Genomic DNA, 19,681 nt, shown 5'->3' with positions numbered 1-19,681 from the left:
ATTCCTCTCCTTGAACAAAATTCTACAACCATGTTCAAGTAAGATTTGATAAGTACAATGATATCAGAGTACTAGACGTTTATACTAAAATCGTCCAAAAAATTAAAAAAAAAAGATATCGAATTGTGAAGTTTCACATGTTGGCAGTTTTCTATACAAATAAACTAAGAGAGGGTAAAGTTTCAACATTGCCCCATTCCTTTGGAACAAACAACACATTCAAAATGCTCAAAGTGTAGACATATTTAAATCAATGCTCAAAGCTCAATTATTCAATTATAATTTATTTCTCTTATGTTAAAAACATATCATATTATTCGTACCTGGTAATTATGTTTTGTATTTTGATTCAAAGTTTCTGATCTGCCTCAATGCGCTTAGAAACGTCGGTATTAATGACGATAAACATATCTGTAAAAGGAACCATGTGACTCGAACCTGTCATCTTCTGCAATAGAGGACAGGTTCGAGTCCCGAGGTATCTTTTCCCCCAGATATGTTTGTTAAATTACAGATCAGCAGTTGCGATCTTGCAGATAATTTCATTTGTAGAGGGAGATAAATTGAAGAAGATTCACTCCTCAACCTTCACCCCTCTGATTAATTCTCTTGCTTTAACTATCGTAATCTTCATTTATTATCAGTATTGTCAGTATTATCATCATCATCATAATTATTGCGAAAGAAGACGCTTTGATGTCCAATAGAGCAAAGAATGGCTGACTTCTTCTTACGTATTCCTGAGCACGTGTATTATTCAGTTCCCGGGGACTTGTAGGGGTGAGTTCTCGTGTGCTCCTGAACAAGCGTCCCATGACGATTTCATTCGTCTGCAAAGGGGGGAAGGGGTCCGACACCGCCGTACGTCATTGCCAGCAAGAGGTTAGACAAACACGAAATGGGTGCTGTCCAATGCCCTTCTGGGGGCTGAGGGACGATGTAGGAAGAGTGCATGGGGAGGCTTAAATGAGACTAGCCTTCTTATTTAGATTGATTCACTTAATTCAATGAAATTAAGATGTGATTAAAATACAGATGTATATGATTATGTAACGAAAATTGTTGAAATTGTACAAAATGATAATATTTATGTAATCGTGATAATGACACAGTGTTAATGAAATTGCTAAAAATTGATGTAAGTGTAAAGTAATACCAAACTGAGAATAAATCAAATCAAATGAAATTAAATGAAATGAAATCAAATAAAATCAAATCAAATCAAATCAAATCAAATCAAATCAAATCAAATCAGTTCATTTCAATTCAGTTCAATTCAATTCAGTTCAATTCAATTCAGTTCAATTCAATTCAATTCAATTCAATTCAATTCAATTCAATTCAATTCAAATCAAGCCACTGTGGCCATGTCTCTCCCAGATATAATCTCCTCGACACTCCTCCTTGACACATCGGGTGCTGAGCGCAACCATGACATCTTTTTTTGTGAAAAGCAAGGAATGCTCTCTTTCACCAGGACATTTCAACAGTTGTCCTCAACAAATTGACATTAACATCATTAACACAAATCGTGAAGTCCGATGAGTTTTGTTTTAAAGATTTTTTTGTTTTAATAAAAAAAAATTGCACTCATGTATGCGTATAGGTCATCAGTTAAGTATCAACTCGATTCCGACTTTGAATACATCCAAAATAGCCTTAAATCATGCATTTTCATTTTTTATATATCGAAAGATTACACCAAAAAACAAAATGGTGAATTCATCAATAGAATTTTCTGTTCTTTTCAAACGTCTGATAGCCTAGAAAACAATCACGAAGCGGGGAATAGCTGTACCATTTTGTTTTACACAGAAATCATATAAAAAGAATCGTCCCTTTTTTCGTAACCGAAAGTATTATTGGTTACATCTCTTCTTCAGACGATCTTCATATCCTTTTATTTATCTTTTTAATCAAATGTTTATCTCCAGTTTACGTGTCCCTTCGTATAAATTCTAAAGACGTAGGCTGGATTTTGATACGTTATGTTCAAGTAAGTCAAACACTTACAATTCGTATTCTATTAGGAGATGATCCTTTCTGAAATAGTCTCAACAGGAGAAGACCGAGTAGGCGGGTCATATACGTTGATATAGGTTCTGATTGAGCAGAGACAAACAGGAGGCGGAAATATTAATATTCATGGTTCCCTCCGGGTATGGAGTGAGAAGGGCGCGGGCGGAACACCCCCCTGGGAGAAATGGGATACTCCCTTATTGCCTTAAATGGATACACGACTTTTGCGGCTTTTTTAACCCCATGTGACTGGGGGCTTTTATTACTAATACGTAGTGATTGATCAAGCTGTGATTCAAATAATCAGTGCAACGAAAAACGGTAGGTCAAAAGTTGAGTATCAACCACCGTAGTTATATTGATTCTAATCATGATCACTGCTTCTTTTACGAATAATGAATGATGTAAGGTGCATGGTAATAATAGCAATGTGTCTATGATATGAATCTATACGTATTCACTACTAATATCACACCAGTTACCATGGTTACAAATCATCATCTTTGCTTCGATTGTCATCATCATTTATATGTATATAATCGTGTTCTTTTATCATTGTCGCATTCCTTAGCATTGCCTTCGAAACAATGACAGTAACCACGGTAACAACAGGGAAAGAGTTCTTAAAAGGTGTATTTTTAAAGGTTTTTGCGTGTTATACGTTTCGAAGCTTTACTGAATTCGAGAGGCTCGTTGTGGTTGCTTCCTCTGCGACAGTCAAACCAGTAACCACATCAACAACAACAACAACAACAAAAGAAATTTAATCGCTGGAGTCAAAGTAACAAGTCTGAATATGTTTGCCCAATATCGGACAGTTGAGAGCTGAGGGGCAAGTGTGTGTTGAAAGTCATATTTTCAGCGGATATCGACGTAGTCATGTCTATTCTCATGCACGTATCTTGTTCATGATGCTGCTTCGCAAAGAGAACTCTTCACTTGTGGCATACACCGAAGGACCAAATTATCATGTTTTGTTTTTGTTTTTTTTCGTCGTGAGTTTTGCAGAATGGAATCAAGTAACTTTGTCTGGAAGAGATGTAGTCCCATGAATCACCCTTGACATTCTACTTTGGCAGATTCACGAACAACTCTCGGCGGTTCGCTGAAGAGAATGAGCCCTTGTCTGACATTTTAGGAACTTTGCAGAGTAGGAGTATTGCGCAAGGCAAACAATGACAAGGTTGAAGTACTCTCACGTGACTGCTATAACATTTTCGACGGGAACATGGACTGCGGGATTAAATTACGACAAAATAACACAATCGTGGTCATCTCTTCTTTACTGTAATCTTCTCTCCCTCCTCTCTTTAGGAATATGTATTGTTTGATTAAAAAAATAATTTAACTCTTTTTCGTTCATTTGAGACATTTGGAATGAAAATTTTTAGGAAACAGAGAAAATGAGAATCATACTCTATGGGATATTTTAATCATAACTTGACGAAATTTTCTCGTTATGCAACAAGTGAGGTATCAGCGGAATATATATATGTATATAAATATACATATATGTTTATATATATATATACATATATATATATATATATATATATATATATATATATATATATACATAAATATATATTGAAACAAGAAAGGGAAAACTGACCAGAAACAAATAATAAATGGGGAAAACTTTGAGCAAAGAAAATGGGTTTATGTATATAAATATATATGTATATATGTGATAATTCATAACGTAGGACGAAACGAAGAGATTGCAAGAGAACGTCACGGGTTTAAACTCCTATTTATAGTCTATTTATGCTATAGTTTTCTTTCCAGAACCCGCATACGTACCTCGGTAGAATCTTAGAAAACATCTTTAAGGTCGAGGGAAGCACAGGAGTTAGTAAGCCTGGAGGATGGCATCTGTCCGACGGTTGCTTGTGTGTCTTATCAACGCGTCTCCGCGGACGCGGGATATCGAGTGGCCAGATTGGGCAACCGGAAGTGTCGCGGTGACGAAGTGTCATTGAGAACGCGCTAAAGAGCAAGGGTGCACTTCCGGTACGCTGAGTGATGCGCCGCAAAGCGTCTGGGCTCGGCGTTAAAGGCGACAGCCCTTCTTCTACGCCTATGCCCTCCCACTTGTTCAAGACATTCTATCCATAGAGGATGAGCTGGAAGTTCAAAATGTACGTCAAACTTTTTCGATCTAATTTCTCTCCATGTCAAAGCAGGAATACATTTTGATTAAACAATGCCCTTAATTTGATTCCCCCCCCCCCCAACCCAATGATGATAACAAAGGTAAGAAATAAGCCAGGGAACAGAATATCGTTTACGATTCAGCAAAACTATGGGAAAATTTGTATGCATGTTACTCTCGGAAGAGAAATGCCTTTATAAATCCAAACTATTTAATACAACGTAGAAGTATTTTGAGCATATAAAAGTGTAATCTGAACATTGTTTGAAATATGCTAATAGCTTTAAGCCTACAAAATACGTATTCCTGTAAAGCGAACAGAACCCAGAAAGACAGGGAAAAGAAATGAAGAACCGCGTCATTTCCTCCTAATAGAATCCTACCAAACTTAGGTCGGAGAGCTGCAAATGTGTAACCTGCGCCACCACTCAAAATATTGTATTTGGATCATAATCACGGATATGGGATGAACTCTACTGCAATTTTCTACATCCCTCATCCTCAAGCCTGCCAAGTTCATGTTGAGACATTTACATTTTTATTAGATTGTGAATCGGACAGCTACACCGGATGAGGTTTCCATTTTATGTTTCTTTGAGGCTAATGGCAGGCGCCCTCTTTTCCTAATTCCTTTCTTTGAGTGTTAATGGCAGGCGCCCTCTTTTCCTATTAAATTCCTTTATACATTTATTGGCTTCAAAACAGATACGACATGTGTTAGCTTGCTTCAACAACAACTCATTGGCAATTCAGGACATTCAATAACTCCTATTTGTTTCTACTTTTTCTTTCTTCGACTTTTACAAAAAGTGCAAGTCTATCTGTACGTGCACCCTATTGAAAATGATGCGTAGCATATCAAATTTATCTCTATGAGAATCATGGAAGCACAATTTACCTCCAGTCTTCGTTCCCTTCATGGTTTACATAAAACTATTTCCTTCTTTTGTCAAGGCGGTTAAAGAATGTTTTCATAGCTTCTTCATGATTATACTTCATTTTGTGTGATTGAGACACTACAACTGTAGTTATATCTTTTTCGTGGACATCTATTCACTGAACGAGTGTGTTTAGCCAAATCTTTTCCGTAGCTGACGTCGAATTAGTATGAAATTTCTTTTTCCTGAAGTATTTCATCTAATCCTTTGCATCTTTTACACATGATCATTATATACATGCAAATATTTTTATTAAAAAATACATATGTATAAAGTATGGTATGTATATGTCAATGCATATATATGTATACACACATGTTTGTATGTATACATGTAAGATAGTACAATGTGTGTATGAGTGGGTATGTCCACACTTAAAATTAGCGATGAAGCGTACGTTGACACTTCATTTGTGCCATTTATGATTCGAGAGACATAAGGCCATAATGATTCATAGTTTATTCTTGTCATTGTAACTACATTGTAGTATCAAAATCTGTAAACTAGTATGCCTGAGGGTGGTCAATAACTTCCTCGTTTCAAAGTAGCACGAACTGGTACTTTTGTCAGAACATGGAGAGCTCCTTGGTCAGAACAAGGACTCACAGTACCTCATTTAAATGCATGTTAAAACATGTTCATACATGTATCTGAGGGGGTTGTTAACCCCCCCCCCCCCACCCCTCCACGCGGAAATGCCATGACTCTTTAATATGAGCAGATTGTAATTCTATTATCCCTGATTTGGTATATATTTCGACTATCTGAGTGGCTATTGTTCAATCGCGCGTGTCTGACGTCTCGTGCACTGTTCATGTGCATATTGGACATGTAGTAGATTAAATGCAAACAGCGGATGTTCCGACTGACAGGTGCGAGTGTACGTGGGTATTAGGAATGATACAGAATGTCCCCTCCAATCAATTACGGCGCGGAGAAACGCGCCGCGCAAGTGTGCGCGCAGAAAAACTGTGCAGCAGGTGGAAGTGCTGTACGCGGGATGACGGACGGACACGCAACGCGCGTGGCTAATCTTGCTTATTGCCCAATACATCGAGCTGACTTTTACGACCACAAAGCCTCCGCCGACATTTTAGTCTCATCACTTGTGGATTTATCATTTATTATTACTATTATCATTCTCAATGTCGTTCTGTTGTTGTTGCTTTTTGTGAAGAGTTTGGCCTAAAAGCGGCTGTATGCGAAATCGCAAAAACGGGCAGGAACAGACATAAACAGTTACACATGTAGAAACGAATTCTTTTGTGTCAGCATGCGGATGTGTTCATGGTGTTGGCTATTAGGAAATTAGATTTGTAAGTGTGACATCATGTAAAAAGAGCGTCAACAAAGAATAGAAAAGTCAACGATATCAATCGCTTTAAAGGAAATTCGTTTCGAAATGTTCATTTCAATGTCTTTTACATGACAAAAGACAGTGATTCGACGGATCACATACACTTTTGGCGTACTCTCAGGCGTAGAGTTACTGTTGAATAGAAAAGCGTACTAGTACTTTTCGTGACTGTAATCAAGGCGAAACAATTGCACGCTTTCAAACAGCGCGTGCTCAGTAGCAGTACGATGTGCGTTGCCAACTCACGACGCTGTAGTGAATGCAGAGTGACGGTCTGATAGAAGGATCTACATGGATATGGGGATAATACGCCGTCATGCAATACGGTAAACCCGATATTTGCATAATAGATCTGTAATAATAACATGCCTTATTCACCCAATATAGCCCCATCACTGTCGACTGTCAGTTGTCACCGCTCCACCAATGACCCTAGCAATCTATCACCCTATAGTCTTGCCATGAATATCCATTTTTATATCCTGCATCATAAAATTCTCGAACTAGGGTTAGCAGAAAAATTCTCCTGTGACTTGAAATAATTTCACCATTAAATAAAGTGGATGTAGCGTGACGTCAGACCTCAATATATTCTTTTGCCATACCAATATTCTGACGGTGATTGGCACGGTTATTTTTTTTTCTTCGGTCTTGCACCTCTCAGAATATAGTCCTATGCAAGTCGCCTCAGAATCCACAATTGCAAGCGGAATCTCTCGGTGCGTTGTTCTAGGCCTATAGTTGATTAATACACCTGGGGCCTGTTTCATAAAGATTGAGCGTAAGTCATACAAAATGCAATCAACCGCAAAGTGCATTTCATATACAACTTTGCGACTGATCGAAAGTAACGCTCAATCTAATGAAAGTTACCTTGATTTCTTGAATTCAAGCGTCAGTGTCTTTATGAAACAGGACTTTAATACGCTCAATATCGAACTTACGCTCGATTGAACGAGTTACGCTCAATAAATCGAGCGTAAGATCAATCGCAATTCTTTATCAAACAGTCTCCTGGATGGAGAGGGCCAAAGTGAGTGAGAACATATAAACATGTTGTCCAAGAACTTTTAAGTTCTTGGCGAAATTCGTACTCTGGAGCTCCAATTGAAAATTAAGGGTTTTATCCACTGTGTTGCAGTTACCCCACTGTTAAACTACATTCAAACAAAAATTTGATTCACTTTGCTTTCTAAGTATATCTAATCATCTAAGTATCTCTAATCAGGGCTTCAACATGTGCCTATTCACAGAAAACAAATTTACCTTTCGTCCTCGTTTCGAAATCGAGTGCATAATTACACAAACCAAACTTGTGTGGATGATTGTGATGATGTGGAGTTGTCGTCATTCAAAAGTTAGAGGAGGAAACAAATGCAAAGACCATGAAGAACGAATATACCATTCATTTGGCTTTTGAAAGTCTTCGTCCAACAAATATAATTATGAGTTATTCCCGGGAGTGAGAACAAGTCCTTCCTTCCGGCTATCGGGGGAAAACAGACAAGACAACCAGATTTTAGATTCTTACAACAAAGTCAGACTGTATAATGAAGAAAAAAAAATCTTGCAATTTGTCATTCCCTTTCAATACCGAATTATTCTCCTTCTTCACTTTTTCGCCTTCTCCAGTTCGCGCTCCGCGTATTTTTTTTTTCTTACCCGTCCTCCTCCTCTTTCTCCTCCAACTCTTTTCTGTTCTCCTGCAATCCAATTCTCTTTATATTATTTTCTCTCTCTATCTCTTCTTATAGAAGATGAAACTAGTTATGGCTGGAGGATACACGTGGCAAATGGGAAGAGAATAGGGTATATATAGCTCCAAACATTACGAATACAATCGATGGATAATCATAATTAAAGGTAGATACGCTGGATGGTGATGCAACTGTGATACGGTAAGCCAAGCGAAACGAGCTGTATGCCGAGAAGTCCATCGGGGAGTGATCGGGAGGCTTCCCGAATCCCTCCAAGGAGAGCGAGGGGCGAGGCTATATGGGTAAACGTCCGCCCGTGCTTATTCTCTGGCGGGTTGGGATGCACCCCTCTCCTTGTACAACGTTACGAACGAAACCTTCAGTCCCCTCGCCAATAACGGAAACCTTTGGACAACAAAGCGCGTCAGAAGTAATGTGAATAAAGGAGGGATCTAAGTGGCCTCCGATTTCGCCCTCTTCTCCCCCCGTCTGCACTTTTTCGATTGAGATGAATCGGGCTTCCGAAGCAGCACGCTGCAAAGGAGTGCTTCTTAACTTTGACAGCAAGTAATGAAAAATGTACCCTGCTAACAATGATGAACATTGTGCGCCATCTCTATAATCCGAGACCTCTCGAACTGTTGTTTTCTTCTCACATGATAATGTCGTTTAATTCAATAATGACTCGAAAGTCGGTAGCCCTTCAAGAAAAAGCTTTGCAGCCTGAAGAGTGATCACCTGAGAATTCATTGCCAGAAGGGTTCATTCGTATGACGCCAAATTGAAAATAGGTGCAAGTTGCACACACCGAAAATGCGTTCGCCTATCGACGTTTAATTCTGGTCAGTCATATCATCTTCGACAGTCTTTCATTGGCGTTTTTGCGCGTGCGCACTGGGCGTGTGAATATATAACAACATCCAAATGTGAGTTCTGAAACCTGTAGGTCACAGTTTACAATGTATAGATAGTATACTTCCCGAAGATTTGTCAGTTTTCAGATGAAATAATTCATTGATATGACAGCTCCAACAGTAAGGTCAACATTGATGATAACGTGGTGCAAACATGATGACAATGTTCATTCAATTGCCACTATTAAACTGAAAAGAAAAGGTGGCTACATGTTCGAGTGATAAGTCTCATTCTCACCGGAGGAAATTATTCTTCGTGTACAAAAAACAATAAAAATTCTAGGAATAGTGATTCTCATTATCAATATTTACAGAATTCGAATTAAAAACACGAAGATTTGATTCTTTTGATTTGCAACTTTTGGCATAAGAAAAACTTCGGTATGTAAAAAGGACCATACATGTATTATATCAATGTAGGCCTTTAACATGGAAACTCAGTGCCTTTAATATTGTGCATAAGCTTCATTGAGATAGACAACGCATTATTAGTATTTGATAAGAAAACCGAGTTTACGTCACATCGATTGGAGTTACCTTTGTATCAGAACTTTCCTTGTAAACACAAGGATTTCGTTTATTGATGTTGATGAATACACGTACAAGTTCCATGTCATATTATTATATATAAATTGATGATCGTGTGCAGCACACGGCGCAAGGAAATTTGTAACAAGTGAGCAAATCGTCAACGCCCACTCCGCCCTGTAACATTGTGAAATAAATGTTCACCATGTGTGCGTGTGTGTATGTGTGTGTAAAAATGTGTGTGTGTGTGTGTGTGTGTGTGTGTGTGTGTGTGCGTGTGTGTGTGCAGGGCGATATTTCAGAAATCGTGTCGGGGTGTTTGTATTGCGTCATTGTCGCTCGGGGGAGGGCCAAAAGCCCCCCTTTCCGGCGCGGAAGATTGTTATGTAGCGTCTGTCTGGACTCGTCACTGACAGATTGAACCAAAGAGATCTTAGATATACCCTTGAACTCCTAGCCATGAGTATATCTTGTGATTCAACGTCACTGGACGATATTTTGTATAAATACTCGTCCTCCATTGGCTAAATTTTACGTCCGGCCCTGGCATACTGCTTACCATAGAGATAAAGCAAATTCCATGGAAATTTCTCGTTTCAAATGATATACATGTGTATATAAAAACGAAACAAATATACTAATGATGGCCTGGGATACGAAAATGAAAACAGTGAGATTTGAAGCCATTAAATGAATTCACGCACAAATATATGTAATCTCCGTCTCTTTCTCTCTCTATCCGTAATTATGATGTGGCAGATAGAAAGATAGAGAGGAAAATAGAGCAGTTGGTTGCACAACTATAACAGATATTATTACCCATACGAGGTAGTTTTGCGGGGCAATTGCAGTTGGTATTTTGCAGGGTCATGGAGGTCAGCGGGCGACATTAGAGCATATCACGAGCATCCGGGTCTCGCCAATCACGTTACATGTAAACATTCCGGTCGATCACAAAGCGAAGACATTCAAGGACGTCGCTGTGTGTCGGTTACACATACCGTGCACAAAACAATACGTTAGCACGTAAAAACGAAGACGGTCGCTGCGACTGTGTGAGCAGGCGGCGCACCTGATTGTGCATGGGGTTGTGTGCAAGCATGTGGGTGTTACAGTAGTTTAGCGCAGTGGTGGGTTCGACCTGACGCCGAGTGGATTTTGTTACAGTAAATCGGGAAGTTTACATTGTAATGTAACTGCTCAAAGATGCCTAAAATGCCTGAAAATGGGTAATAATGATAATATGGACTGTCCTTTCGGGGGATACGACATTTATTGCCCTCACAAGAATAGTATTGCCCTCGTCTTCGACTCGGGCAATAAATATCGTATCCCCCTCAACGCCAGTCCATATTATATTATTAGCTCTTAATACCTTGCTGGGTATGTCATGCCTAGTATCAAAGGAATGTCCTTTCTTTACTTTGTTTGTTTGTTCTGTAGGGTTTCATGTGATTCATAAGACTTCATGGTTCTGGCTAAGCTGCATTTATTCTAAACTTCTACCAAAATCACTCTATTTCCTTGTCAACAGGTATCACCTTGAGATGAAGCACCGATAAAAGACAGAATGTCGTGAGTTTCTTTATGACCTGAATAGCCTGCACCAATCATGTTATTACCGGATAAATGTAAGACGGATTGGAAGTTGAGGCCTGTCCCATTCTTACTTCTAAAAAGTACGCCGATTAGCCTTTCCAGTTTGGATTAGTTCATGGGTTGTAATTGCCGCTTTTGAGTGTCTTCTTCCCAGAGACTTTGTGCTGATAGAACAGTGTGTTTTTGTGGCACAGCTTGAAGAGGATAAGCTCGTACCTATCACTATCATTCCACTTGTATACTCATCCGGTGACGGGGGGTGGGGGGATAAGGATGAAAATGAGACTGTATGAACGGTTTTCCTCTTCTCTTTTGAAAGGAAGACTCGATCCTCGTCTTTCCGAATTTCGTAGGCGTTCTGATGATACAGAAGTAAATAAAAACGGCATCATTATGGTCAATGTTATATCATTTTCACCATTCCCATCATCACCATCACCGTGACCATCACCATCACCATCACCATCACCATCACCATCACCATCTCCATCACCATCACCATCACCATCACCATCACCATCACCATCACCATCACCATCACCATCACCATCACCATCACCATCACCATCACCATCACCATCACCATCACCATCACCATCACCATCACCATCACCATCACCATCACCACCAACATCACCATTGCCACCACCACCACCACCACCATCACCATCACCTCCACCATTACCACCAAGATCGTGACCCCACCACTATCACCGTACTGTCACCATCACTACTACCATCATCGTCACCACACCACCACCACCGTCATCACTACCATCACCACCATCACCATCGCCATCGCCATCGCCATCACCATCGCAACCACCATCAAATATCGAGAAATCGTGTCGTGTTTTTTCTTCTTTCGTCATATCTTTTATCTCTCTTTCCTTCTTCTCCTCCATTCTTGTCTTCATTTTCTTTTCTTGCCCACCTACTCGTGTAGTATTCGTTTTCGTTGCCTTCCTCTTCCATTTTTGGTTGACTCATTATCTTCATCTTTTTGTTCTTGTCTTCGCTTTCGCCAATTTTCTTCCCCCTCGTTTTTTTTTTCTTGTCCGTGTTTAGTGGTGCAGTTGTGGTTCCGTTTCTCCTCCTGTACCCTCCTGTGCCGAACAGCTTAAGAATAAAAATTATACCCTTAACCGAAATGGGACTGGCATATGATAACCATGTGTCCCTCGGAACAACGAAGTCTGTGAATATTTCCTAAAAAAACAAACATCTCGGGAGGTCGGTACAGATTCGGCCATCGCCGTGAACCATTCGGCGGAAATCGTCAAAAGGGTTGTTGACCAAACTCGTCCAAATCGACCCACAGCTCTTTTTGAGATGTTAAACCCCTGCCTTGATTTCACGGAGGTGCCCCTTCCAACTCCCCCAAAATAAAAAAGAAAACAGGAAATGCTGTAAGATGTGATTGTCCTTTAAACCCACGAGACTAGCATTTTGTGTGAGTGTGCCTATGTGTGTGTGCGCGAAAGTGCGTGTGCGTAATTTTTTCCATGAGTGATAAACATCAATGCTTCCCTGTTAACAAAATATCATTCCCGTTTCCTGCAGCAGATTTGTCTGTCGTTAATAATATCGCCTTTATCATCTGTTAAGGTGATATGATGAATACAGGTGGAACTAACTCAGCGTAGCCTGCGCAAACAGTTGCCCGCCAAAATCATAACCTCGACTGGCCTGCTTGACGCCCGGAGGGGTCAGAACTGGTCAAAGCGAAGCTGACGTCACGTCTTTATTTTTATCTCGTCTTGTCGCCTTTTCGAGACATTCCACAACACCATCGCAATGTGAATATGACGAGGAGATAACAATACATTAATCGGGCCTATATGCGTCACCTCGCAGTCATTCTTCCATTGTTGGTCGAATAGACGGGAAAATGGGACAGAAGACTAACAATAAAACTGTATTTCACGAGTCTCCCGCCATTTTAGTCGTGTTCCATCGTTCATTCACGGGCAGACAACATTTTAGCACCAGGTCGACAATCCAGAACATTTAATCGTATCCTTACGTGTTTCCATATGCTCCTTGCCTCTTTCCCACTTCCCGGCCCTTTATAAACTTGCTCTCCCCCTCCCTCCCTCTCTCTCGCTCTCTCTCCTTCTCTCACGCAGTCTCTTTGCCTGACATGTGCTTACAGTGAATATTTCGTGTTTTTTTTTCATCTCGTAACCCCCTTGGCTCTTTTATAATAATTACTATGTTGTTCTTATTCCTGTTGAAGAATCCAGTCTTCGCTCATTATCTTTCATGGCGTAATTTCTGTTTATTTACGATGTCTTAACAAAATAATGAGATGTTCACGAGAAGAAAGAGGAGAAAAAAAAGGAACAATGAGAAAAAGGAAAATTAAAACATTGCTATTATCATGTTGTCGTTATTGTTACTGACAAGGAAAAGTGTACGAAAGTCGGCACAATCCCAAGGCACTCTTTCATCAGACCAGGAGGGTAGGGGGCTCTTGACGCGAGACAACGTTGCCCATTCTTCCGATGCAACGCTTAAGTTTCATTCTTAGCTTCAGAGATTGGGCAGTGTCTTATCCCGGTCAAGCATATTTTCATATTGTCAAATATTTTTGTCATGTTGATTTTGTTGACATTATTTTCAGTAGCTCGATATAGAAATCTCATGTTGATACATTTTTTTTTTTCATCTCTCTCCTTCTACCTTATGCAGGATGCCCTCTTGGATGCAGTTCATGTTCCACCTTTAACGGCTGCCTCACGTGCAAGCCGCGATTCCACTTTCTTCTGCACCGCAGCGGTATGAAGCAGATCGGGCTGTGCACCCATACCTGCCCCGTCGACTTCTACGCCAACAGCGCCGGCGGCTACTCACGATGCTCTCGTAAGTTATCAAGCACTGTCTTCGTGAAACCTCAATCCCTATAATAGGTCTATTTACCAGTGCATCCAACTGCATAGGTATATTTTCCTTTTAACACAACATTGTGTACAAGGTGCTTAACCCTTCGGCAACTGAAAATTCTGTACATAATGGCCTCTGGTTCCCTGGATGGTACAGCAATTTTTGCTCTCATTTCGACAACTTTCTACATGATCAACGATGATGTAAAATAGCTCACTGCATGTTCATTTTTGTCTATTATAAGTTACGTTTATTTGACAGCCTACCAAGACTTTTTCCAAGAAATTGGTATGCCACAGAATTAATTCTGACATATTTTTGTTGACTTTTGACCTCTTTCAAAATTACGCAATTATACGTGCATATTCTATATGAAAACAAAGAAGGGTAAGGCATTAAAAAAAACCGGACAGGTGGTTTCGGGTATTTCAGTGATTAATGGGTTAGGAGAGTATTTTACTGACGTGTCCTCTATTCTAATTTGATTCATTATTTAATGACAACCGCTGTTTCTGACAATCACCAAGCATGTTTGAAAATTGCCCGACATGACAACTATTCATGCAGGTTAGCTGGATTCCAAATGTTCAAATCCAACCATCCATCCATGTCAACATTTCATTTCATTTCATTTCATTTCGTTTATTTCATTTCCAACAATGTAAAACATTTTCATACACAAAATAACACAATATCAATACAATACAATACAATACAATACAAGAACAAGAACATTTATTGGTGATGAATCCCCCAAAAAAGCATTATTTGATGCGTAGGGGCGAAATTTTGCAGTTGATAAGAACAACAATATTCTTATAAGAGTTGGAAAATGAATAATAGGTACATTTTACATGTAGCATGTGTACATGCATATGATACACACGGAATGTCGGCGAACCTATTCAAAGTGGCCTCCTCTCTATAAAAGGTCGCGATTTTCCTTTCCCTTAGGTGACCGCTACAGACAGGTTTGACTGTAGATTGATATTTGCAGTGCCTTAGAATGTTTCACGAATATCATTTTCTCGGAATAGTTTACGGAACGTACTGCTGCTTGCTAGCTTAAAGCAAAAATGCCAATTGTTTGCAAGCATATCTGAATCGACATCATAAATCGTTTGAAGGGGGTGGGGGGGGGGGGAGGGAGGGACTCTTCTTGGATTAAAGTCAATGGAAAGATTTAACTCGAAGAACAAGAACAACCACAGTTTCCCAAAATCGTCACAACACGAAAGGCGCCACCTTGAGTCGTCACGGAGGTCAGCGCACTTGGTGGCGGCATCGGCTAAATGAAAGCGTGCCATGATTCTGACACGTAATTGGGACTTTTACAACCTCCCAACCCCTCTTCCCCTTTCCACAACAAATTGTAAAGAATATACCTGCTTTCTAAAGTCTCAGCTAATCGGGACTGAAATGCAGTGACCGAAGGAAATCGCATGAGTCACCCTCCTGTCGCGTTGGGACTCCGAAGGTGGCAAATTCCATTTCGCAAAACGTCAAAGACGTCTCTGAACATTTTATCGCGACTCATCGCGGCTTTAAGCGTGAGAATGAAAAGGCCAATTATGGTGATCATTTTCATCCAGTGGTTAATCTTGAGGTTAACTTTCCTGGACACCCAACACTAAATCTTACGACCCATTCATTACTAACAGATCATTAAATGGATTATAAGTGAAAAACCTAAACCTACACAGCAAACATCGCAACATTAAATCTATTGACAATGAATTGTAGTTACAGATCATGAAACGATATCTAGGACGACTTCAGACCTTCTATCTTTAGGGAACGGACTTGATCTGCAAATAGCAGTCCGTATCTTTCTTCCTTTTGTTTCTTTAAGTGCCAAAGGATCACACTGATACTTATACAGTGTATGACATTTGCTGTAGGGCGAACGTGAGCCAAAATTTTGTATCAGTATACGCCACAATTCGGCCATGTTAAGTCCATATTGTCCTTCAAATCTTTCGTCGTCTTCACGATAGAGTGCATGTAAGGGGTCATCTTCTAGCTCTAGGCGTTACATCGTCTCTATATTTCTGTTTGTTTATTTCTCCCTCGCAGGGTGCAGAATCGACAACTGTGAGACCTGCGTCAGTCGAAACTTCTGCGCGCGCTGCCGGCCGCCGTTCGTGGGCGTCTACGGGAAATGCATGTTACAGTGCCCGGAAGACATGTACGCCGACGAGCGCACGGGCCGTTGTGAGGTCAAAGGTGATCATTGAATGAATCGTATTCGTCTTCTGTGATGTAGAAAGTGTCTTACCTGAAATTTTGACGGCCTATAATCTTTACTCTTTTAGGAAAAAAAGAACAGATTTGTATCAAAGTATCACAATTCATCTTTAATGGCAACTTGGGCAGTTTTCTTTTAGTTATAGTCTATTATGAGATTTTAGTAAAAATTCACCCCGGTAGAGCATCCATCTAACAAAAAACAAATAAATGATTTGTTAATGAATTTATTTGTTAATGAATTGATATGAAAGTCCATTGGTCTTTAGGTCACCAATGAATATGCAGATTTGTGGAAATATGCAAATGTGGATATAAATATGAAACGCTGTCTCTGTATATATTGCAATTTTTCAACCATATCATCGTCATCATTGCAATGATAATTGTAACCTTCTTTCTCCTTTTTTCCTCCTCCTCCTCCTCCTCCTCCTCCTCCTCCACCTCCTCCTCCTCCTCCTCCACCTCCTCCTCTCGTTAATCTTCTATTGTCTTTGTATCAGTTGATTGTGAGGTCACGTCTTGGTCTCCATGGGGACAGTGCGCGAAGAAGGGCCAAACGTGCGGCCACAAGTGGGGCAAGCGGCAGAGACAGCGAGAGGTGGTTGTGAGTGCCACCCCGGGCGGCCAGCCGTGCCCCGAGCTGGTCGAGAGCGAAAGGTGCCGAATGAGTCAGCGATACTGCCCGGGTGAGGGCGACATTTCGTTATGACGACTTGTTTTGTGCTCTGCGACATCTTGTGCCAAAGATAGCAATAATGAAACTGGAATTATTGCAACTTGATAGATATAACATTACAAAACAACGATAACAACAGTTTAGATACTGCTGCTACTAGTACTATGATAACAACAGTGATGTAAATATCAATAACGATGATGAAAATGACACAGATGATAATGAACATTTTTGTTCTTTAATTGTCAGAAGTTTGGCAAGAATGAAACGTAATTTGACAGTCCTTATCAAGAATAGCTAACAGCTCAAGATTCTGTTAAGGTCGAGTGTGCGCAGCGGGGGGGGGGGGGGGGGGGGGGGAGGGGGTTATCATCAGAACTTTATGTGCACCCCCTCCCCCTTTGAAAATTTTGTTAGAAAATATTATTGAAAACTAATCATTGGCCTATACTAATTACAGTCAATCACAAAATGTATGTGAGTGTCTACAGGTAAACACAGCAGGAAAATGATGAGTTAAATCTTGTGTAAGAAAAAAGAGCAAACATTCTTATTAGAGTTTATAATTCGATTGTTTATATTTGCATATTTGTCTGTTTTTTCAGGCAAAAAGCCGCGGCGGTCAAAAAACGGCAAAAAGAACAAAGAGAAGGAAAAGGGCCAAAGAGAGAACGGAAAGGCAGACAGGGAGAGCAAGAAATCCCAACGAACTGACAGAGAGAGATCCGCGAAGAAAGAGCGAAGAAGAGAGAAGAAGAAAAAGGAGGCTTTCGTTCTCGAAACACCGCTTCATCTTGATAGAACGATTTGAAAATCAAGCGTGTCGTTCTTCTTCTGATGTTGCTGATTTGTAAGTTGTCGTCTAGCAAGCACGATGTGCCACCATGCTTGAATTGCTGTTGCGCGACGGGTGTGTCCCAATTTTGACAGATCTGTACGCATCGTTGCTCGTGTGAGGTGCTGTCACTATTTTCTTCCCAATGACACGTCCAGACGCCACATAAAACGGGAAACCTGTGGACATAGACAAGGACAACATCTGTATGAACAGGGAATACGTGTGGGAACCTGTCACCTCTGAATGTGTGGTGCACGAGATACGTGGAGGCTCCAAGTTTGTTATAATATGCTCAACGACAGGTGGCGCTAGAGCATTTCGTCAAAAAGAGCTGCCTGCGCAGACGATCAACCAGACTCTGCCGTCCTATGATAATGAACGTGAAAGGTTCCATTATGAGAGTGCTGCCGTGGTAGAGCTGACGTTTCGGACCGCGCCTCGAACAAAATTCCGGAACGAACATTAGTGACTTTTGATGCTTCACGGTGCATATTTTGGGATCGTCACGGACGACGTAAAAATGTGTATAAAAATCCTCGTTTTTCTATCGTTCTAATTCCTGCCAGATACTCTCGTCATGAGACACGATTATGGGTGCGTTTATCAACTCCTTTTCTCGGCAGAAGCAGGTTTTCCAAACAGCTTTCAAGGAATTTTTACAAGTTGATAAACGCAAAGCTGTTTTGAAAGCCCTTTCGGAAAGCCTTTTCGAAATCCGCAAATTTGGGGCTTTCCAAACAGGTTTCCTAAACAGGTTTTCAGAAACCTGTTTGTAAAAGCCTTTTGAAGTTGATAAACACAAAGCTGTTTTGAAACGGCTTTGTAGTATTGAACTGCAGTTGTGAACAATGCACGCCTTCTATGACCTCTTCTCCTCGGGTCGAATTGCGCAATGCAGCTGTGCAGTGACAGGCCAGTTATCGTGTTCGCGAAGAGTTGATAAACGCAACTATTTTGGAAGCCGTTTCTAAAGGGCTTTGGAAACGGCTTTAGAAAGGGCTTTGGAAACGGCTTTTGAAAGCAGTTTAAACAGGGGAAAGTTGATAAACGCAGCTTATATTTATACCCACAATGGGATGCCTCTGGTAATCCAGGTGTCCTTGTGAAACAAATTCATTGCGTTCCAGAAATCTGATGGTTACCGTGCAAAGCTTATGAAGATTTAAGAATCTCGAAAGAAGAGGGTTAACGTCAGGGTTCTTTCATGGAGAGCAATATACTAATGAGCTTATGAGGCTAAGCTTGGCGTATGTGTTAAAAAGAAATCCTTTATAGGTAAAATCTTCTGTGATAATTATCATAAAGCAAATAACGTTTGTCATTAGCTTTCATTATAAACACATAACGTTTCTACGAAAAACCCCTCATACCCTATTCTGAACTGTGCGGATTGAAATTTCTCTGTTGCCAAATGAAGACTTTCCTGATTGCATACCCGCGACATAGCGAACCAAACACTTGCACGCTTGCATGTACGTTGTACTTCATCCATCCATACGTCTGATCAATCTTCTTGTTGCCATAATAACTGATATGAGAATCATATGAGAATATGATATTTTTCTTTATGCGTAGCATGTGATAAAGCGTAAGCTAAAAAGTGATGTCAGAGAAAGCATTGATACAATTCATGTGCTCTCATCCAGTTGCTTCCGTTCTTATACTATTGTGGAACGACGTGCTTTATGTTTTGTTGAAGAGACTTGGTGTCACTACTGGTAACAAGAAATCTCTTGAAAGAAAGATATTATTCAGAGGGGTGAAAGGTTCAAGTGTGAGTTTCTTAAATTTGTCTCCCTCGTCCACAGTTACGAAACTCACACC

The 19,681-nt window shown here is 40.3% G+C and overlaps 1 protein-coding gene across 1 annotated transcript in view; it reads left to right on the top strand.

The window, feature by feature from the left end:
• LOC139727898 (R-spondin-2-like) overlaps window positions 1–17,830 on the top strand; it is a 33,257-nt gene extending 15,427 nt beyond the window's left edge. Inside the window, exons 2-5 of the mRNA XM_071638872.1 lie at window positions 13,902–14,072; window positions 16,170–16,319; window positions 16,844–17,029; window positions 17,625–17,830. Of these exons, the coding sequence (XP_071494973.1) occupies window positions 13,902–14,072; window positions 16,170–16,319; window positions 16,844–17,029; window positions 17,625–17,830 (713 nt within the window). The remainder of the gene's footprint in view (window positions 1–13,901; window positions 14,073–16,169; window positions 16,320–16,843; window positions 17,030–17,624) is intronic.
• The last annotated feature ends 1,851 nt before the right edge of the window (window positions 17,831–19,681 follow it).

Source organism: Diadema antillarum, unplaced genomic scaffold (genome assembly GCF_040938485.1).
Source record: "Diadema antillarum isolate AM-2024a unplaced genomic scaffold, OU_Dant_1.0 scf00000018, whole genome shotgun sequence".
Lineage (NCBI taxonomy): Eukaryota > Metazoa > Echinodermata > Echinoidea > Diadematoida > Diadematidae > Diadema > Diadema antillarum.
The sequence above is the reverse complement of the archived record's forward strand: the minus strand, read 5'-3'. Positions and strand labels throughout refer to the sequence as shown.